At 40.4% G+C, this 23,159-nt stretch overlaps 1 protein-coding gene across 1 annotated transcript in view; it reads right to left on the reverse strand.

The window, feature by feature from the left end:
• LOC124795519 (venom allergen 5-like) overlaps positions 1-22,533 on the reverse strand; it is a 48,539-nt gene extending 26,006 nt beyond the window's left edge. Inside the window, exons 1-3 of the mRNA XM_047259588.1 lie at positions 22,464-22,533; positions 4,559-4,670; positions 1,368-1,532 (exon numbers count right to left, since the gene is read on the reverse strand). Coding sequence (XP_047115544.1) covers positions 1,368-1,532; positions 4,559-4,670; positions 22,464-22,480 — 294 coding nt within the window. The 5' untranslated portion in view covers positions 22,481-22,533. The remainder of the gene's footprint in view (positions 1-1,367; positions 1,533-4,558; positions 4,671-22,463) is intronic.
• Positions 22,534-23,159: the final 626 nt, after the last annotated feature.

Genomic DNA, 23,159 nt, shown 5'->3' on the forward strand with positions numbered 1-23,159 from the left:
CATCTGGTCATCACCCATAATTGATCAGCACCTCTCAACAGTAGCAAGACTTCCGTGACACTATTCTAGGTGTCAATGCCCCGGGGACAGCCTCTGAGAAGCCGGTCTGGCCTGGCTGACTTCCACTCCATCGATACACACTGACGATTACACCAGACCCTGATCATTGACCTGTTCCAGATGGTTCATGGTAGCTCACAAATACAGCCCTTCCATGAATTCAGCACTGAGAATGAGCATTTAAGTCCTGGTATACCTCAGTGTCGTTTTTGACACTGCAGGCACATGCAAGGCACCTGCTGTTTGTCAGCCGGGATTCTTTGCTGTAACCTCTACCACCACTGGGACTCAAACGATGGATGTCTGCCTAGTTCAGGTAGTAGACACTGCCTCAGCCACCAGACCCTGCTGTTCAGCAATTCAGAATTTGACTCTGGGCAATGCCATTGCCTTGCCAATGTGATTGTGCGACCTTCTTCATTAAAGAAGTTCTGTTGGCCACCTATAACCACAGCATGGCTGCATTCTGCCGTCTCAATTCGCCTCACACACTAGAGATGCCAGTGCAGTGCTCTGCCTTCTGAACAATGCATGCACACCACTTGCCATATATCAATGCCTGCAGCTATGTGGTCGGAATATTATGAAGACACTCTGGGCAGCACAAGACAGCAGTACTGAACTAGTAAACAAAACAACTAGTGAGGAGTTGTTGTATCTTCACCAGGACTCACCTCTGCTGCTATCCACAACCCTCATCTTGAGCACAGAACTCAGCCCCCACCCATCCTAACTTTCTCACTTTAACACCTCCATCCATGTCTAGTTCTACCACTTGACAAAGAAATTACTTTAAAGACCTGTCATCTCTGCTCCATGTATTTTCATTTCAGCAGCCCTCCTTTTATTCAGTATTGTGTTATATCTCAGAATACTTGTGACATGTGTGAGCCATGTCTACATGGAAGCTATGAAAATAATGTTCTTTCAGACATCATTATTTTTATGGTGCCCATCAAAAAATAAATGCCACATTATATTAATTAACTGTATCTTAATTAAGTGAGTTCAGTTCACTGATTATACCGTGAAATATAAAGGTGATTGCTTGGAAAATCCTTCAAAGTTAACATCAGTAAACAGATAAGAGAAACATGCAGGAATTGTCAGATTTCTCAACAGCAGAAAACAGTGTTCATAAAATTTTAAGGGACTAAGATACAGGAAGGTACTGTAAAATGAAATGGTGCTCAGCTTGTTTATCAGTAACATTCTTGATATTGTTGTTGCTTTATTATTTTTATGATAGCATCTTTCCTGGCCTGTATCTAAAATCCAGGAAGCTTACACTGCTTCAGTGTACTCACCAGCTTAAGCATGTTGGATGCAGCAGGCTGAGGTCCAGGAGCTCCCTGTGTCTCTCGTCCAGATGCCACGTAGTTCCTGTGTGTGTTGTGCTCTTTTAGTATGGTTTGCTGGGCTGCATCATCCACTCCCCTGGCCATCACCTGAGAGCAGGCACTGCCTATTCCCTGGTAACGGCATGTTGATAATTGATGAAAATTATTCTGCTTAATAAAGATGTTAAATTGGATCTTTGCTGCAAATAGATGAATTATTTCCATTTAAAAGCAACAGTACTTCATGCAATGTGTAACTGGAAAATGTATAGATATACTCATTCTTTCATACATTGATTAAATTTTTCAGTTCCTTTTATGAAGGAGAATCCAATGAGCAATGACCCAAGATAAACTCTCACAAAGAGAAGCAGCCATTAGCAACAGTCGGCAATTGTTGAGTCTTAAATGCAATAACAGCTGGCCATTCAGGTGTAAAACCTAACCAAACCAAAGGTTTTTCTGACTATGGTGGTCAACTGTTAACAATAAAATGAGGGTGCTTACAATTAAATAACAAATTAACCTCTGGAAGAAACATGTTTCAATTTCCACAGGAGAGGGTAACATTTGTTAATTGCACACTATGTTTTCCAGGTTACAAATGTTGTTCAATGTGACAACCAACTGCATCCATGACAGCCAGGAACTACTCTAGAGACTGCTCCACTATTGCCCAAAACGTCACAGGTGCGATGTTGGCTACCTCCCTTTCTATGCTCATCTTCAACCTCCCACATGTGTTAGTGTTGTGTTGATGAAACATGTCCTTCAGGAAACTCATAGCCAGAAATCAAATGGGTTCAAATCCAGTGAACTTGGTAGCCATGCAGTTTGGAATCATTGATCATTGATTTGGTTCTCTCCAAATGTGTCGTGGAGCACCAAGTGACCTCATGATGCAGTGTGTGGTGGAGTTCCATCATGCATCAAAACAGTTGAGTCCAAAGAAGCTCCCTCTCACAGAGCGTGTATCGCATGTTGGTGAATCAGACCACTGTAATGTGTGCTATTCATGCTGCATGTCCTTGGCCCTTGGGGTCCAAATTCCTCCTACACCACTGTGCCAGTACTGGGACTTTACAGTAAGTCACGACACAATGCAAATCCTGCAGTGCTCAGTCTGAACACCATTCATATAAAACTGGGCACCCATATGGCAAACTGTTTTCCATCTATACTGGCTCAAGCACAAAGTTTAATTATAAAGACCCTGAATATTGACCAGATGGGTACAGATCATAGAAGAATCATAAACAATGATTCAGCTACAGTATTTAGAAAAAATTTATTGGTGGAAAGCTATGGAAAAATGTGTAAAGCAGACAATGTAGATGAAAAATTTAACACTTTCTTAAATATATTCCTGAAGAACTTTGAGTCTTATTCTCTCTTAGAAGAAGCAAGGCTCAAATCAAACGGAAGCAAATAAGGGATGGATAGCTCCTGGGACTAAACTATCTTATACTAATAAGAGAGAACTCTACCTAATTCAGAGGAGAAACTGAGGTCAAGAGATGGAACTTTGGTATCACCAATATTGTAAAATCCTCAAGTATATTTTTAAAAAGTGAATCACATGCGCTATGCTAAGAAAATCGAACAATCCAAAATAAGCCAAAAACAATTTGGAACATTATTAGACAAGAAAGAAATGGATATAATGATCCAAATAAAGCCGAGCCCCCATAAAACAGCTTTGGTAGAAATGGTGAGACTTGCAAATAATTGGCCATAAATTCAATAATTTCTTTCTCACAATGGCAGAAAACATTACACCACCAATAAAGAGCCAAAAACAGATGGGTTATAATTTACTTGTGCAGAAACTAGGTAGACCTCCAACAGACATTAATTTCAAAAATATATCACCAAAGTAGATTACAAAATTCATCAGGTCACTAAAAACTAGTAACCTACCAGCTATTATTGTGTTTTCAGTAGAATATTAAAAAAATATCCTGACTTTATATGAGTGCCCTAATGCTATCTTCATTATCAATCAATGGCTCATGGCATATTTCATGACAGACTTAAAAATGCTTTAGTAATACATATCTGTAGAACTATAAATAAGTAATTTAATGAATAAAATAAACTAATTATGTGCACTTTTGTAATAATTAACTATCAATGAACTCCTATATATGAGTATATCATTTTTCCTTACATGGGCTAAGATGAAGGTTTTAAAAACAACGAAAGTGCTGCAAATTTCTTCAGTAGTTGGACATAGACAGTCCAATAATTTGTTGAAACCACAAGTAATAATACAAAAAGTTTCAGATAAAGGCTGTCATTCACAGTGGGATCCAAAGAACATGAAGTGTGAATGACTGAATGAATTTATGAGACAGAATTAGTGGCCAGTAGCTACAATCAGGACAAACATCAGTACTGATGGTTGACACACATAAAAGTACATAAACTTTCCTAATTAATAGTTCCATCCTCAGGGAGAAAAAATAAAATGTGCATATGGCGTATTTGGTTGGGAATCACCTCCTGGGGAGTTCGGCTGCCTTGTGCAAATCTTTTTATTTGATGCCATTTTGGTGACTTGCATTTCAATGATGATGAGGCCAAAACACACCTAGTACCAAACAGAGGAAATTCCTAATCTAGCTGCGAATCAAACAAAGCCATGAGTTTCTGACCCTCAGAAAGGAGAGAGTAGTAGGCTGGGGAAGATTAAAAAGGAGGGGCAAGTACCTCAGACATCAGGATGAAAGGGATCCACTTGCTGTGATGACAAGGGTATACTTTTTTATTTTATCAAAATATTCTCTTCACGTACTGGTGTGTCCTTCTCGTTCTGGGATATGAGTGACATGCCTTTCTTTTTTACCCTTCCCCAAGCTATCCTCTCCTCCCTGAAGGTGAAAATATTAGTTATGGAAACTAGGGTAGTGTATGTACTTTTATATGACTCTATCAGCAGCACTGACGTTTCTACTAAAGGTAAATACTGGCCTGCAATTCTAGCTCATAGTTTTACACTTTTCTCAAGAGAATTTTCCTTTTGATACAATTGATTGAGTGAATGAACTGTTGCATACAACTTTATCTGTCTTACAAAATGGCTTTGCACAGAGAATTATTCTGTGAAGTATACTGTGAAAATACAGTGTATTTAATGGAATTAAACAAGAGCTTACCTGGTAAATGCAAAGTGTGTGGTCACTGCAAAGACTACAGTAACTAGACTGCCCTGTGGTTTTGGTTAACAAGGTGGCAATGACCACTATTGCTAGAGTGACAGCATTCAACCTGGCAACATTGAAATGTCACATAATAGATGTAGGGTGGCTACTTTACTGTTTAACATTTTCACAGTGTGTTTATCTCTTGGCTTTCTTAGTACCTCATTCTACGCTAAGTAACAACAAATTATTGTCAAACTTTCATTTATAAGAAGAGGCAATATAATTTTTATTTATTTGCTACATCCAAACTACAAGCCTTTCTATTTGTTTTACACTAAGTGACAGTCTCATATCCAATAGTTTCCATAAAATACACCAAAGTCACAAAAAAAGATCATAATTTTGGAAATCTAAAGCAAGTGGTATGAAAGTTAAGTGTGTTGTGACAGTAGTGCAGAACATACTACCACAGACAGATCAGCAGTGAGGAACTTACAACTTGTTCTCTGTCCACAAATACTGGTTTGAGAACAGTCAGTAGGTGTTGTAAGTGTGGCAGAAGATGTAATAATTAACATGGCATAATGGTGTCCAGGGTTACAGGGTGATTGGCACATTTCTGGCAGGTCATTCACTGACAGGGGATGCCAGATAGCTATATTTGTTTGTTGCGATAGACTGAAATATGTAACATTTAACACCTGATTTAGTAATCACAATGTCCAGCTAAGGAGAGATAAGGACATCAAATCACATCAAAGAGCAATACTTGCTACTTTGTATTTGAGGAGAAGGATCAAGGCGTCATCCCACTACTGATCTTGCCACTGCATTCTGCAAACTGTAGATGGGATGGCGTAAAGGTGGTACCTTTGGTAGAAAAAGCATATGCAGGCTGCCATCTTCTTTAGTCATTCTCTGTCTCTTGGACATCTCCACTGACAACTCAGAGTTTGTTAGGTAATTAGCACCAGAAGCACTGGTTCAATTTCTGCATCAGCCTGCAATCTCTGAATGTTTACTGGTCAGATCATCTTATATTAACTGCAGTGATGACATCATGCAGTGACTGGACTCTCGTCAGATTACTTGTGTGCATTCCAATTACCTACTCAGTCTGTGAAACAGATTTCAGGTGCTGTTTTAACAGCCCAAACTTGTCTGTTGCTGCTGACTATTCTATTGTACATTTTCCTTTTCTTTTATTGACATTCAGTGTAACATCAAGCAGTTTAATAAATGGCAGTGTACAAGGGGCGTTTGAAAAGTCTGTGCAAAGCCCGAGAGATGGCACCACTGGAGTGTATCACGGTCAATGAGTTAAAATTTCGATCACGGTCATGTTTAGTTAGTTGCATCTTTGGAAAGAACGCGCACCAAGTGTCAGTCGTATTGGTCTATTTCTTTGTGTTTGGCATTCGTGTGAATCAAGGAAGTCGAGTGATTGTCAAAAATTGGTCGAAAAAGAATTTTGTGTGGTAATTAAACATTACTTTATGAAAAGCAGAACGCCTCAGGAGACTAAAGAGAAGCTTGATAAACATTTGGTGACTCTGCACCTTCGATTACAACAGTTTATAAGTGGTTTCAAAATTTTTGGAGTATCCATATGGGCACAAGTGATGCTGAATATTCTGGATGCCCTGTGGAGGTTACGACTCCAGAAACCATTGATAAAATCCACAATATGGTGATGGATGACAGAAGATTTAAGGTGCGTGAGATTGCTAGTGCTGTGGGCATCTCGAATGAATGGGTATATAATATTTTGCATAAACATTCGTACATGAGAAAGCTATCCGCAATGGGTTCCAAGATTGCTACCGCTTGGCCAAAAACGGAATCGTGTGAGGTGTTGCAAGGATTCTTTGCAGCTGTTCAGGAAGAATCTGCAGGACTTCAACCGTCGTTTCTTCATTGTGGATGAAACATGGATACTTTATTATATTCCTGAGACCAAACAATAATCTAAACAAGACGGTACCAAGAGAGAATCTGCACCAGAAAAGGCGAAGACCATTCCTTCGGCCGGAAAGGCTATGGCGAGTGTCTTTTGGGATTCGCAAGGGATAATCCTCATCGACTATCTGGAAAAGGGTAAAACTATTACAGGTGTATGTTATTCGTCGTTATTGGACCGTTTGAAAACCGAGCTGCAAGAAAAACGCCTGCGATTGGACCGCAAAAAAATCCTTTTCCATCATGACAATGCACTAGCACACACCTCAGCAGTTGTGGTCGCAAAATTAATGGAAACAGGATTCCAACTCGTTTCACATCCCCCCCTCCCCTATTCTCCAGACTTGGCTCCCTCAGATTATTATTTCTTCCCCAATTTGAAGAAATGGCTGGTGGGACAAAGATTTGATTCAAATGAGGAGGTGACTGCAGCAACTAACAGCTATTTTGCAGACTTGGACAAATGATATTATTCAGAAGGGATCAACAAATTACAACAACGTTGGACAAATTGCATAAGTCTAAAAGGAGACTATGTCGAAAAATAAAAAAGGTTTACACCAAACATTTAAGTAGGTTTTATTTTTGCATAGACTTCTCAAACACCCATCGTAGTGCAGAAACAACATTGATGCTGGGTTCGTTCAAGCTACTGCAGCAAATTATTTCACATCAAGGTGAATTCAGAATGTATGGAAACAGCAAAGAATATTGCCATAAAATCATCTCCAGCAACAAAATCTCATTACCAACAACAGGAAACATGTCTCCAGAAGACCGATGACCTCGCAGTTTGGTCTCTTCCCTCAAAATAACCCAACCCCCATGTCTCTAAAAATTTTTGGAACAAGTAGGGCATTCTTCGGCTTTAAAAACATGGGGGATATTAAAACATTGTGGTCACTGAGCTATCCAGGCATGACTCACAAACCAATGTCACAGCTTTACTTCTGTCAGAAACTCACTCTGCTGTGTGATGAGTAGTACCTGGATACCTGCCAGTAAACGTATAGCACATAAAAGGCACATGGGTTCATTCTCTGGTCTGGCACACAGTTTTAATATGCCAGGGTGTCTCAAATCAGTATTCACTCTGCTGCAGAGTGAAAGATCCACTCTGAGATCATGGAACACTCTCGCTAATGCAGCAGCAGCGGCAGCGTCTAAATCCAAGCTGTGTCTACACAATCTGACGTTTGTGGCAGAGGACACTTATTATTGCAATGCATATTAAGGTTCCTACCCATTCCATTCACATATGGAATGTAGGATGTGTGACAGCTTGTACGCCAATCTGCGATCCGTTATTCACCTGATTTTATTGCACAAGCCCCATACCATGGATACTGTAACGGTTTGAAGGATAGTTCCAGTTTCTGCCTGAAAGAAGCTTCTTGAAGTTTCCATACAGGTTATCATGAAATCTATGTCCTCTTTATTCAAGTGTCTACCAGTTAAAATGTTTCGCTATTCCTGTCACACTCTCTCATCAGACAAACAAGCCTGTGACCATTCCCACATTGCTTTACTGTGTACACTACATGCCCTGGTTAATCCAACCCAATATGAGTATACAGGTAAGGGCAGTACAAAGGTTTAATATAAAATCTCTTGTGCAAACAAACTGCAGTTACCTGGTACACTACATTCGAATCATAGCCTTCAATTTTCTTTACTTACAGCTGAGCCTATGTGTTCATTCCACTGCAAATCTCCACACTGTTACTCCCAAATATTAGCTTGGTGCATAAGTTCGTAGTGTTTTTCAATAAGTTTAATAAATGCAACACATACGTGTAACACAGACTTTAGTCATTAATAATATATTCTGCTTCACTTCTTACAATAACCTGACAAATCTAGCGTAACTCTTCGATTATGCAATTATAAAAATCATGTGATTTTAAGGTGCAGAACTCGCTGAACCATGTTCGGAGCACATTTTCATCTGGAAAGGAAGTTTTGTGAAGGTTGTTTGATAGAGAGCAGAAAAGTCTAAAATCTGAGGGTGTAACATCAGGTGAATAAGGTGAATGTGGAATGACTTCCCAACGCAACTCCTGTAAGATGATTTTTGTCAGTCTAGCAGAATGTGGGCAGGCATTATTGTGGAGTAGCATTACTTCACGCAGTCCTTCCGGTGGTTGTCCTTGGATTGTGTCTGTAAGATGTCTCAGCTGTTGACAATAAATGTCAGCAGTGATGGTTACATCTCAGAAACGCACTTTGTAGTACAACACACCGTTGCTGTTCCACAAGATGCGTAGCACTATATTTTGTGGATGTGCACAGGATGTTGTACGCGGAGTTGCTGCATAGTTTGGGCTCAACCGTTCCTTTCTTTTCCATGTGCTAGCATGAATCCACTGTTTCTCATCACTAGTAACGATACGGGATAGGAATGGTCGCCGGTGTTCACAAGCCAATTGATGATGAGTAAGCATAGATGCACATGCTGATTTTTGTGATTCCGGTTTAGAGCATGTGATACCCATACAACAGATTTTTTAACCTTTCGCATTGCATTCAAATTTCACACAATGATGGAATGATCACAATTCGTCACGCTTGCCAATTCTCGTTACACTAACATGAATCATTGTGAGGTTTATGCGTTTAAACACTCTTCAGCAAACCCATAGAGTCTTCCTGAATGTGGGCATCACTAATGTCAAAACGATCCTCCTTAAAATGAGAAAATCATTTTCTTATTGTGCTCTGTCCAATGGCATTATCCCTGTACATGGCACAAATGCTTCTAGCTGCATCCGCTGCTGTCACTCCTCTATTGAATTCAAACAGAATATGTCGGAAATGTTCTGATATATTCTCTTGGCATTCGATTTTCTAGCGTTCACAGCTCCACTCACTATCTCCAAATGACGAAATGATTACAATTATGTGAACTCAGACACCAACATGCAAAACAAAACCGATACAATCTTAAGCACCAACCTAATATTTCAGCGGCATAATTAACTCTGGTTGTGACTCATTAATCTAGTAATCAAAAGATATCACACCATTTACGCTTTGTAAATGTGTAACTTTGCGTTTTTCTCCGTTAGGAACTAATTGCCAGCCTTTCACAATTCTGATGTGATTTAACTGGATACGGTTTTAGTGCTATTTCTACCGGATATAATTCCTTCATAGCTCACTGCATCACGTGTGAAAAGTCTGAGATTTCAACTAATACTGTCAGCTAAATTATTAATATATAACATGAACAACAGCAGGCATAACCTCAATGCTCGCACAGGACTCTCCATCCAGGATAAAGTGCTGCGTCCTACCTGTCAAGAAAACTTCGATCCAGACACAAAACTGGTTACATATCCTAATCAAAGGTTTTCAGTGACATTAACCAATGAATCAATGGTAACAGGTGAAAATTTGTACCTACCAGGACTCGAACCCGGATCTCCCATTTAACACAAGTGGTTGTCTTAGCCACTTCAACCATCCAGTCCAAATTCTCACCCCGTTACAACTAATGTAGCGTCACCTACACATGAACCCATCAATCACCATTTCAGATTCCCGCACGAAATCGGGCTTGGTGTATATCCACACTGAAAGAATGGATCATCATCAGATATATCTGTGTGTGTGTGTATGTGTGTGTGTGTGTGTGTGTGTGTGTGTGTGTGTGTGAATATCAAGTGTGAAGAGCATGAGTTGGGTTTCGTATGCTCGGCGTTTGCCTATGGCAGTTATGAAATGATTCATGCAACCACCTTTGGGTGGCCGGGTGCGTTTAAATTAACTTCTTAATTTTTGTCCATCAATAGAGGGTAGGAAGCCTGTGATTCCTGTCCTGAGCCACAAAAGCTTTTTTCTGTACTGAAGGTAACACGAAAGTGGGCCAAATTGGTCATAGTGTGGCTAAGAAACATTCAGGTGGTAGAAACCGTATGTCGTACGACTTTGGACTGTCATACATGCTCTGTCATAATGGAAACTCTGGTACTGATGTCGCCATTATGTGCTATGTTCGACATGATGAGCTTTGTATGACATATTTTATAATCGATTACTTTTTTTTGGAACTATTCAAAACTGACTGATAATCAAATCCGCTTGTCACATCCTCTCATTCTCATCATTTCAGCTACCCCATCAGCGACGGCGCCGAATGTCTGGGTAGACTGTGTAGGCCTAACTACCGTCTTTACGCTAATCTAAAGCGCCATCGAATGTAATGCGCACCCCAATTTTAAAAATTAAATTAATAAAAAAATGAATTTTGGCACACCGCTGATAGGGTATTTTCGTATTGTTGAAATTTGTTTTACAATATTAACGTTATTTCAAACATTAGTGAATGTATACAGGGACTATAAAAACAACAATAATTTATTTTTGAGTTACTCATTATGGAAATAAGTTACATTTTCATTATTAAAAAAACGCCTAACTTAATTACCTACAGTGTTCAGTGGTGGAGTACTTATTGCTGTCAGAAGTAGGTTACCTTGTAGTGAAATTGAAGTAGATATTTGCTGCGAAATAGTATGGGTAGGTGTTATACTTGACAAGCGGACTAAACTATTAATTGGATCGTTTTAGTGAGCCCCAACTCGGAAGATGTGGTCGCTGAACAGTTCAAAGAAAACTTGAGTCTCATTTCAAATAAGTACCCCACTCATACAATTACACAGGCCAACGAAAAATTTTTTTTGAAAAACTTTTTTTACTTTGACAGTTGATTTTTATAGATTTTTATGAGCTGAATCCAATTCTAGCCTTAGTTTTTGTATCACCCATAGTTTTAGATCAATATGCTTTTTATTATATAGTATAAAAATCCAATGCTATATGGTAAATGGGGAAATTAATGAAACACAACATAAGCATGGTTTGTATTTACAGTAAGCTACTTAAAACAATGATAGGTGTTAATAGAAGTTTCACTTGTCAGGTGGAATTGCTTTGTATTTTCTTTCTCTTTTTTCTTTGAAGCTTCTTTTGTAGCTTTTTCTATGATGAGTCACTTGTTGAACTTCTCAGTGAAGTGGACAACATTGTCCCCCACCACGTTGGTGTTCCAGCGGCCTTGGCAGCGTTTTTCCATCACTTAAATGTCCTGGTGAAAACGCTCTCCTTGCTCCTCACTAATATCTCCCACATTGTCCAGGAAGTAATCACGATGACTGTTCAAAAAGTGAACTTTCTGGCTCAATAAACATCCAAAAGTTTTAAACTTCTTTAGCATTTTGGGCGTTTTTCATGTCCTAAGAACTTTGTAACGACTTGCTTGAATGATACCCATGCTTCTTTCTCATTTAATATCATTGTGGATTCAAACTTAACATCAAACATCAATTTTCTAATGTCGTGTTCGATAAAGTCGCCTTCTTTCAGTTAGCTTCTGAAAGGTGTGGAAACTTTTGGCAGAGATACTTAAACATGGTCCATCTTTAGGCAAAGGCTTTACAAACTGTTTCATTAGACCTCACTTTATATGTATAGGTTGTAGGAGTACGTTTTTTGGATCTACAGGGTTTTTGGGTAGAATGTTCTTCTCACCAGGTTTTAAAGACTCCCTCACAGGCCAGTTCTTTCTGCACAAGTGTTGATCCCTAGCCCTACTGTCCCATTCACAAAAGAAACACGGAAATTTGCTAAAGCCACCTTGGTCACCAAGGAGCATGCACATTACTTTTAGATCGCCACATATCATCCAACCATGAGCAGCACTATTTCCAGGTTTTCATAGCTTTCTTTCATGTGTACAGAATGTCCAACAGGTACAGATGCATGCATGTTACCATTGTATAATAAAACAGCCTTTGAACTAGTTTTGGATGAATCAATAAACAGCCTCCAGTGTTCCTTTTTGTATTCAATACCAAACTCATTCATTAGACTGGGAATGTCTGAGCAGTACACTAAATCACCTTCTTGTTGAAAAAACTTGGAAAATTGCTGCTCTCTCTTTCTATACATGTATATGCTGGTTCCAACTGCCAATAAGTTCTTTTCTTTTAATCTAGAGCCAAACAATTCAGCTTTTTCTTTCGTTAAGGACAGATTCCTAACCAAATCGTTAAGCATGGTCTGAGTAAACAATTTGGGCTCTAGACTTTCTGTATTAAAATGGAATTCATCATCATCTGGTTCATGTAAATCACATTGTAATCATAAAATACTTCTGTTGGAATACAAATTAAATCTTCTGATGGTATAGGAACCGGCAAATTTACACCATGCCCTTCTGGTTGGATGGAGGCCAGAAGGTTAGGGTAGCTTATTACCTTCTAGATTACCTTCTTGTTTTTCGAATTATGACCAGTAATATCAACACTGCAAAAGTAGCCATCATTGGAATGATTCCTTGGCTCCCTCCATATCATAGGAACAGCAAATCTTAAGGCTTTTTTCTCCTTTTTGGATCATTTTCTCAGATCTTCAACAGACACATAACATACCTTATGCAGTGCACAAGATTTAAAAAATGGTTCAAATGGCTCTGAGCACTATGGGACTCAACTGCTGAGGTCATTAGTCCCCTAGAACTTAGAACTAGTTAAACCTAACTAACCTAAGGACATCACAAACATCCATGCCCGAGGCAGGATCCGAACCTGCGACCGTAGCGGTCTTGCGGTTCCAGACTGCAGCGCCTTTAACCGCACGGCCACTTCGGCCGGCGCACAAGATTTATCTTGATCACCAGTTTAGATCCAAAGTATGATAGATAAACCTTTTTCACAAAGTCTGTAATGTTTCTTTGATGTTTTGTAATCGAAAATTCACCAAAAATATAACTAAAACTGTCAGCAGAGTTTTTACAACCACAATTAGACATTCTACTGAGCACATGTACAGGAAATGGGAAAGTGAGGTTAGGTTGACAGTAAATAAAACACCATCTGTTTAATAACACAAAAATTCGGTATAATTGACATTTTATTGCCAACATATGCTTTTCAGCAGTGCTACCAACGTCATCTACATTCATTACACCTCCTTTTTAAATTATTTTAACTATATATAAGCTGTTAAATTCTTTAAAAAATCGCTTAATTTAATAAATTTAGCTGTAAAATGTGAAGAAATGGTGGGTGATATAGATTTTTAAGTATCATATTTGGATTTTTCACCCTAAAAACATAAAAATAAGGTATTTTCAGCAAAAAAGTTTTTCCATCATTGGCCTGTATTAAAAGTCGGTGTCGACTTCAATCTACCCTCGATATGCTGGAAAAATTATACGTTTAAAGCCGGCTGCAGGCAAAAACCGTCATCCAAAATTGTGCTGAATGCTTTCTCAGAAAATTATTTTGAGCAATTAATTCATAAGCCCATTTAAAGCGTGAATGTTTGCGAAAGTATGCTTGACCACTTAGCAACAAATAACCCTGGACAAATAGGGAGTATCGTGACGAATACAGGTATTAGCGACCACAAGGCAGTTGCTGCTAGGCTGAATACCATATTACCTAAAACCATCATAAACAAATGCAAAGTATATCTGTTTAAAAAAGCTGATAAAAATTCCTTTCACACCTTTTTAAGAGACAGTCTTTACTCCTTCCGATCTGATCATGTAAGCATAGAAAAGAATTGGAATGATTTCAAAGGGATATTATCGACGGCAATTGAGAGATATATACCATATAAATTAATAAGTGATGGTGCTGATTCCCATGGTACACAAAACGGGTCAGCAAGGAAAAAAGCATGACAAATTTAAAAGAACGCAAAATCCCCAAGACTGGTAAAGTTTTGCAGAAGTTGGAAAGATAGCGCATACTTCAATGCAAGATGCTTATAATAATTTCCACAACGAAACTCTGTCTCGGAATCTGGCAGAAAACCCAAAGAGATTCTGGTCATACGAAGGCGAGTCAAATGAAAACCTTAAATATTTTGAAATATTATTTATTGTGCAGAAGTGGTACAAAGCTGTATCACTTTTCAATATAATCGCCGCCACACTCAATGCAAGTCCTCCAGCGCTTACAAAGTGTATAAATTCCTTTAGAAAAAAATTCTTTTGGTAGTCCGTGCAACCACTCATGCACCGCGTGGCGGAACTTCTTTCCTCCCATTGTGTCTATGAGTGGTCCAAACATCAGCAATCCACGTCGCTTTGATTTGATTGCAGGCCGCAGATGATTTTTTAGGAGATATGTGTGTGATGCACTGGTGACAGTGGTCCCTCTAGGCATGTAATGCTCCAAAATGACGCTCCTTTCGTCCCAAAAGAGAGTCAGCATAACTTTCTCTGCTGTTCGAAACTTCTTTGGTTTTGGTGATGAGGAATGGCGCCATTCCTTGCTCGCTCTCTTCGTTTCCGGTTGGTGGAAGTGAACCTAGGTTTCATCCCCAGTAACGATTCTTGCAAGGAAACCATCACATTCTCGTTCAAAGCGCCGAAGAAGTTCTTCACGAGCATCAACACGTCGTTCTCTCATTTCAGGAGTCAGCTGCCGTGGCACCCATCTTGCAGACACTTTGTGAAACTGGAGCACATCATGCACAATGTGGTGTGCTGACCCATGTCTAATCTGTAAACATGCTGCAATGTCATTTAGTGTCACTCAGCGGGTTTCCTTCACTATGGCTTCAACTGCTACAATGTTCTGTGGAGTCACAACTCGTTGTGCCTGACCTGGGCGAAGAGCATCTTCTACTGAAGTCACACCATTTGCGAACTTCCTACTCCATTCGTAGACTTGCTGCTGTGACAAACTTGCATCACCGTACTGAACCTTCATTCGTCGATGAATTTCAATAGGTTTCACACCTTCAGTACGCAAAAACCGAATAACAGAACGATATTCTTCCCTGGTGCAAGTTGCAAGTGGGGCGGCCATCTTTATACTGATACTGTGACGGTAGGTGTGCATCTGAACTATGCTGCCACCTACAGGCCATCCTACACGCTGTTTGTAGCACGCTTACCAACTTACAGGATAACAGCGCGAAATTTCGATTTGTTATTACAAATTTAAGGTTTTCATTTGACTCACCCTCGTACATAAAGCATACCAGTGGCAAGACTCAATCAATACCTTCACTGCGCGATAACAAGAGTGAAGTCACTGATGACAGTGCCACTAAAACAGAGTAATTAAACTCGGTTTTCCGAAATTCTTTCACCAAAGAAGACGAAGTAAATATTCCTGGATTCAAATCAAGAACAACTGCCAAGATGTGAAACACAGAAGTAGATATCCTCTGCGTTGCAAAGCAGGTTAAATCACTTAATAAATGCAAGGCCTCGGGTTCAGATTGCATACTAGTCAGGTTCCTTTCAGAGTATGCTGATACAATAGCTCCATATTTAGCAATTCACAGAAAGATCCGTACCTAAAAACTGGAAAATTGCTCAACTCACACCAATACCCAAAAAGGGAAATAGTATAATCCGCTGAATTACAGGCCCATAACACTAATGTCGATTTAGAGTAGGGTTTTGGAACATATACTTATCGAATATAATTAATTACCTCGAAGAAAACGATTTATTGACACATAGTCAGCACTGATTCACAAAATGTCGTTCTTGTCAAACACAACTAGCTCTTTATACTCATGAAGTAATCAGTGCTATCGACAGGGGATGTCAAATTGATTCCATACTTTTTGATTTCCAGAAGGCTTTCGACCCCGTTCCTCAGAATCGGGCCTATGGAATAACGCCTCAGTTGTGTGACTGGATTCGTGGTTTCCTATCAGGAAGGTCACAGTTCGTAGTAATAGACGGTAAGTCATCGAATAAAACAGAAGTAATACCCGACGTTCCCCAAGGAAGTGTCATAGTCCCACTATTGTTCCTGATCTGCATTAACGACATAGGAGACAATCTGAGTATCCCTCTTAGATTGTCTTCAGATGATGCTGTCATTTACCGCTTTATAAAGTCATCAAATGACTAAAATGAATTGAAAAATGATTTAGATATGATATCTGTATGATGCGAAAAGTGGCAATTGACCCAGAATAAAGAAAACTGTGAAGTTATTCACATGAGTACTAAAAGAAATCCGCTAAATTTCGATTGCGCGATGAGTCACACAAATCTGAAGGCTGTAAATTTAACTAAATACTTAGGAATTATAATTACAAATAACCTAAATTGTAACTGTCACATAGATAATGTTGTGGGTAGAGCAAACCAAAGACTGCGATTCATTGGCAGAACACTTAGAAGCTACAACAGGTCTACTAAAGAGACTGCTTATACCACGCTTGTCCGCCCTATTCTGGAATATTGCTGTGCAGTGTGGGATCCGCATCAGATGGGACTGACGGATGACATCGAAAAAGTTCACAGAAGGGAAGCTCATTTTCTATTATCGCGAAATAGGGGAGATAGTGCCACAGATATGATACATGAACTGGAGTGGCAATCATTAGAACAAAGGCGTTTTTCGCTGCGACGGGATCTTCTGATGAAATTTCAATCACCAGTTCACCAGTTTTCTCCTACGATTTCGAAAACATTCTGTTGCCACCCACCTACATAGGGAGAAATGATCATCACAATAAAAACAGGGTTCACACAGAAAAATTTAAGTGTTCGTTTTTCCCGCGCTCCGTTCGAGAGTGGAACAGTAGAGAGAGAGAGCTTGAAGGTAGTTCATTGAACCATCTGCCAGGCACTTTACTGTGAATAGCAGGATAATCACGTAGACGTAGACATGGTAACTTCTTTTGTACCCTTCTCGCCCATCGTGTAATTACGTGGCATATCAAACCAAATTGGGGTCTCATCAGCGTTGCCTATTTGGCCCATCGACATATTCTTCTCTTTCCGAAGTGTAATAACATGCCGCTGAAATTCTTAAAGTTTGTTCTCAAACTGTGGAAAATTTTGGCATATTGTTGTACGGTGTCGCATAGACAAGCCCGCTCGTTTCATAAAGCGATCAACCCATCCCCAGCTAGCCTTGAACTCTTGCTTCGGTATATTAAGAGTTGCAACCACTTCTTTTGCTTTTTTTATTGTGGTGTTACTGGTCACAGGTTGCCCAGGCATCCTCGTTTCTCGGACGAATTCCTAAACATTTACTTCAACGTCAGGATGTCTTCCTTTGCGAGCTCCTGCGAATTTCTTTCTTGTAGCGGTAGTTGCAAATAATCCCAATTTCTGAATCTTCGATAAGTGAACTTCCATAAGTGAATTCACTTCCTACGCTTCTGTTACCATATTTTTCAGCATAAGTTATTACTTTACGTTTGAAAGCAGCTTCATACGATATTTTTCTCTGCTTGGCTTCCAATTCGTGACAACCTAATGCAAACACAATGCGAATTACTGTAGTAGGCTAACAATAATGAAACGGGGTTGAGAAGTACAACAATGCGTTGTAACGTACGGGACAGTATCTAAATTTCAATGAGCAAACAAAAAACACATGTTCTAATTTAGCCGACGACTAAAGAAAATTTCATGTCGTGGCAGCAACGGATTTTGTTCAGACGCCTGCGAACTGAATTCAGAGCAGGAAATATATACCAGCTCTTTTGACTCGACAACATCTTACCCGATTTACGTCTTCCTTTATTTAATTCACAGATACTGTACCTATATTTTCTTGCTAGAGTTTAATAAATGTTTTTCCACTTCATATCACTTAGGGCAATAAATACCGGTGAACGATTCAAGTTTGTACTCGAATCTAATGCGCCATCGAATCTTATGCGCACCACAATTTTGAGTATTTCGTATGGTAAAAAAAAAAAAAAAAAGTGCGCACTCGATTCGCGTAAATGCGGTATGGCAACGAATGAACTGTGTCCTGTCTACAGTAATCCAAGAGCACACAACTGCTTTTAGGCTCAAACAAAAACTCCACAATAACAACATGGACCATTTTAAAAACAATAGTGACAGTCATGATTATAATACCAGAAGAAAGGAAGACTTACATTATCCTGTACTTAACCTATCTTGGGCACAAAACGAGGTACAATTTGCTCCTGTAAAACTTTTCGATGAATTACCAGATGAAATAAAATGTCTGACAGACACCATTAATAGCTTCAAACAGTAATTGAAATCATATCACCTTGACATCTCCTATACTACAGATAAATCCTGCGAACCTTGCACAACTAGCACTCCTGAAAGAAAGGATATTGCGGAGACATGGCTTAGCCATGTGAGTCGTGCTTGGGTAGCTCAGTTGGTAGAGCACTTGCCTGCGAAAAGCAAAAGTCCCGAGTTCGAGTCTCCGTCCGACACACAGTTTTAATCTGCCAGGAAGTTTCATATCAGCGCACATTCCGCTGCAGAGTGAAAATCTCATTCTGGACACGTTCACTATTATTTTAACAGTATTCTCGTATTGATGTTCTGCAGTTATGCATGCCTCAAAATCAAAATTAGTTAATCTAAGCAACTGAAGAACTGTTATGAAATGTTTTGAGATTTACACTTTAATCGTGCTAATCACGGTGAAGAACAGCGCATCTCCTGCAAGGGTAGCGTACTTCACGTAACACTCTCAGCTTTAAAATCCAAAGAAAATAACGCAGAACTGCGATGTTAATAATGAAATAGCACTCCGCTACTTCTTTAATGACAAACTACATATACATCTACATAGGTACTCCACAAGCAACCGTTCGGTGGGTGGCGGAGGGTACCATGTACCACTACTAGTCATTCCCTCCCCTGTTCCACTCGCAAATAGAGGAAGAGGAAAAACGTCCATCTGTATAGCGTAATTTGTCGTATCTTATCTTCGCGGTCCTTGCGCGCAATGCATGTTGGCGGCAGTAGAATCGTTCGGCAGTCGGCTTCAAATGCCAATTACCTAAATTTTCTCAATAGTATTCCTCGAAAAGAATGACACCTTCCATCCGGGGATTCCCGTTTGAGTTCCCGAAGCATCTCTGTGCTGTTCGAACCTACCGATAACAAATCTAGTAGCCCTCGATGGCCTCCCTCAAGCCGACCTGGTATGGGTCCAGAACACTCGAGCAGTCCTGTGGGTTGCATCGGCGTCCTACATGCGGTGTCCTTTACATGTGAACCACACTTCCCTAAAATGCTCCCAATAAACGGAAGTCGGCCATTCGTCTTTCCTAACACAATTCTCACATGTTCGTTCCATGTCGTATCGCTTTGCTGCGTTACGCCCAGATATTTAAATGACTTCACTGTGTCAAACAGAACACTACTAATACAGTATCCAAACATTACAGGTTTCTTCTTCCCACTCATCCGCATGAACATTTTTTCACATTTAGAACTAGCCGCCAGTTTCACCCCAACTAGGAATTTTGTCTATGTCCTCTTGTATTTTCCTAGAGTCACTTATCTTTCACACCTTACCGTACACCACAGCAAACAACCGCAGATTGCTGCTCACCCGGTTCATCAAATCAGGTATGTATATAACCGAGCGAGGTGGCGCAGTGGTTAGCACACTGGACTCGCACTCGGGAGGGCGACGGTTCAATCCCGCGTCCGGCCATCCTGATTTTAGGTTTTCCGTGATTTCCCTAAATCGCTCCAGGCAAATGCCGGGATGGTTCCTTTGAAAGGGCACGGCCGACTTCCATCCCCGTTCTTCCCTAATCCGACGAGACCGATGACCTCGCTGTCTGCTCTCCTCCCCCAAAACAACCCCCAACCCAAGTTATGTATATAGATAACAACAGCAGTCCTATAGCACTTCCCTGGGGCACTCCTGACGAGACCCTAGTCACTGATGAACACTCGCCGTCGTACTGGGTTCCATTACTTAAGAAGTCTTCGAGCCACTCACATAACCTTGAACTTACTTGCTTACTTACTGTATATGCTCGTACCTTCGTTAACAGTCTGCAATGAGGCACCGTGTCAAATGCTTTCGGAAATCTAATAATATGGAATCAGCTTGTAGCCCTTCATCCATAGTTCTCAGTATATCATGTGAGAAAAGGGCAAGCTGAATTTCACATGAGAGATGCTTTCTAAAACCGTTCTGGTTCGTGGATGTAAGCTTCTAGGACTCAAGAAAGGTTATTATACTCGAACTGAGAATATGTTGAAGGATTCTGCAGCAAACTGAAGTCAGGGATATTGGTTTGTAATTTTGCAGGTCCGTTCTTTTAACCTTCTTATATACAGGAGTCACCTGCGCTTTTTTCCAGTCGCTTGGAACTTTGTAACTTTGTGCTGGGCGAGAGATTCACAATAAATGCAAGCTAGGGAAGGGGACAACACGGAAGAGCACTATTTGTAAATCCGAACTGGGATTCCATCTGCACCTGTTGATTTATTTGCTTTCAAATCTTTCAGCTGTTTCTCTACGCCAGGGATGCTTATTAGTATGTCGTCCATACTCATTCGTTTCACTCATTTGCGAATCGCAACATAAAGATATTCGAAGCAGAGAGATCTCAGGCACAATCTACAGGTTAGAAGCCGTGCACTTGGACATGAACATATCATGTTAACCACATCAAAATAGTATTTAAGAAATCTCTTACTCACTCCACTGTACAGTACTTCGCACCCGGCATTAGGCGGCTGCAGTGGAACGAAGCAAACACGGTGCAGAGAGCGTATGTTTAAAAGCTGTACGTTCATAACTGCCAGAATTATGACCCACGTGAAAACCCACATTTTCACGTGGGATCGATTGCTGGGGCTCATATCTTGCACCTGCACTTTGTCATCCTTAAAGTATGAAGTCAGGTTGGTGATGATTCTTTGTTCGAACCGATAGAATGCAGTGTTTTTCTGTATGGTTTGAAGCGTTTACACTTCTGTAAGATAAGAAGGTATTCAAAATGTTAACTCGTGAAAAAAAGCGTTGTGTACAAAATCGGCGTTTTACGATGTATTTTATCCATCCCCCGGACGTTACGAATTTGTAGAGACGTTCATTTTTGAAACTTCCTGGCAGATTAAAACTGTGTGCCCGACCGAGACTCGAACTCGGGACCTTTGCCTTTCGCGAGCAACTGCTCTACCATCTGAGCTACCGAAGCACGACTCACGCCCGGTCTTCACAGCTTTACTTCTGCTAGTATCTCGTCTCCTACCTTCCAAACTTTACAGAAGCTCTCTTGCGAACCATGCAGAACTAGCACTCCTGAAAGAAAGGATATTGCGGAGACATGGCTTAGCCACAGCCTGGGGGATGTTTCCAGAATGAGATTTTCACTCTGCAGCGGAGTGTGCGCTGATATGAAACTTCCTGGCAGATTAAAACTGTGTGCCGGACCGAGACTCGAACTCGGGACCTTTGCCTTTCGCAGGCAAGTGCTCTACCATCTGAGCTACCGAAGCACGACTCACCCCCGGTCCTCACAGCTTTACTTCTGCCAGTATCTCGTCTCCTACCTTCCAAACTCTACAGAAGCTCTCCTGCGAACCATGCGTTTTTGTTATAATTATGCCGCCATAACCTGAACAGAATTTATGTCTTGGACCAGGAGGAAATGCCTCGTACAAATAATGAAGAATACGTTAAGTACCCGAAGATAGGTCTTCAGAGCTCTAAATGCATAATGCTCTGTAATAAAAACAACTATTTTTCACTGAAGGCGGCTATTCTCCCTTTACATTTTAGCAATGTAAATCAGCCACAGTGCCAACAACTCACCGGAAACCTGAACCAGGATGGTCGTTGGGCGTATGAAGCCAGTACCTTCATGTGCCTCAATCATTGAGCCACTCAGCTCGGTGATCGCTTTAATAAGCAGCGTAACTGCCATCTTTGAAGAAAGCAGAAAATAATGTTGGCGTGCCCCGCGGGATAGCCGTGCGGTCTCAGTCGTCTTGTCACGGCTCGCGTGGCTTCCCTCCATCGGAGGTTCGAGTCCTCCCTCGTGCATGTGTGTGTGTCTGTTGTCCTTAGCATAAGTTAGTTTAACTTAGATTAAATGGTGGGTAAGCTTAGGGACCGATGACCTTAGCAGTTTGGTCCCATAAGACCTTACAAGTTTCTAAGTTCAAATGTTGGCTTGCATGCTCTGAACACAGTACGCGCTTACCCACCTGATGGTGGAACCCATTTTGGTGACGACCGCCGGATCCTCGACTATATGTTTCTGAACAACGTGTGACCGCCTTGTGTTCGGTATAGGAGCTGCACGAATATATATATCCATATCTTCATGATGATAAGAAATCATTTGTCCTTGCAGCATTTCAAGGTCGATACCTAACTTCTGCTTAGGACACTTAGTGACAAGGCGCTGATATAGCAAAACAAAGATACGCTTGTCTTCAATTGCCGGTTTTATACCTAGCGTTCAACGCGATATGACCGAGGTAATTATTGACCCGGAAACGACGACACGACGTCATCCACTCTGTGTCCAAACTTGTTTCCGTCTGGAAAGTGCAGAACAGAAGTGAAACACAAGGAAACAGATTATATAACACAGTACAAGGCGTTTTCGATGGAGTTATTCGTTTAATACAGTCAGCACGCCAGCGCTACAGCGGTACTAAGTTTTGAGACGATGGTATAACAGCTGAACACTGAAGACTACGTGTGAGTTTCTACAGTAATTTTCACAAATGTACAAAAGAAAAATCGTAATAAATGGTGATCCCTCGGGACGCAATAGCAACTGAAAGTAACGCCAAATATGTTGTTACAAAAGTGTTTTTAACAAAATTACAATATATAAACTAATGTTGCAGCACTCGGCTTGAGTCACTTTGTAAGCAATTCAAGGTACCGAA

The sequence above is a fragment of the Schistocerca piceifrons genome, chromosome 4 (assembly GCF_021461385.2).
Source record: "Schistocerca piceifrons isolate TAMUIC-IGC-003096 chromosome 4, iqSchPice1.1, whole genome shotgun sequence".
Lineage (NCBI taxonomy): Eukaryota > Metazoa > Arthropoda > Insecta > Orthoptera > Acrididae > Schistocerca > Schistocerca piceifrons.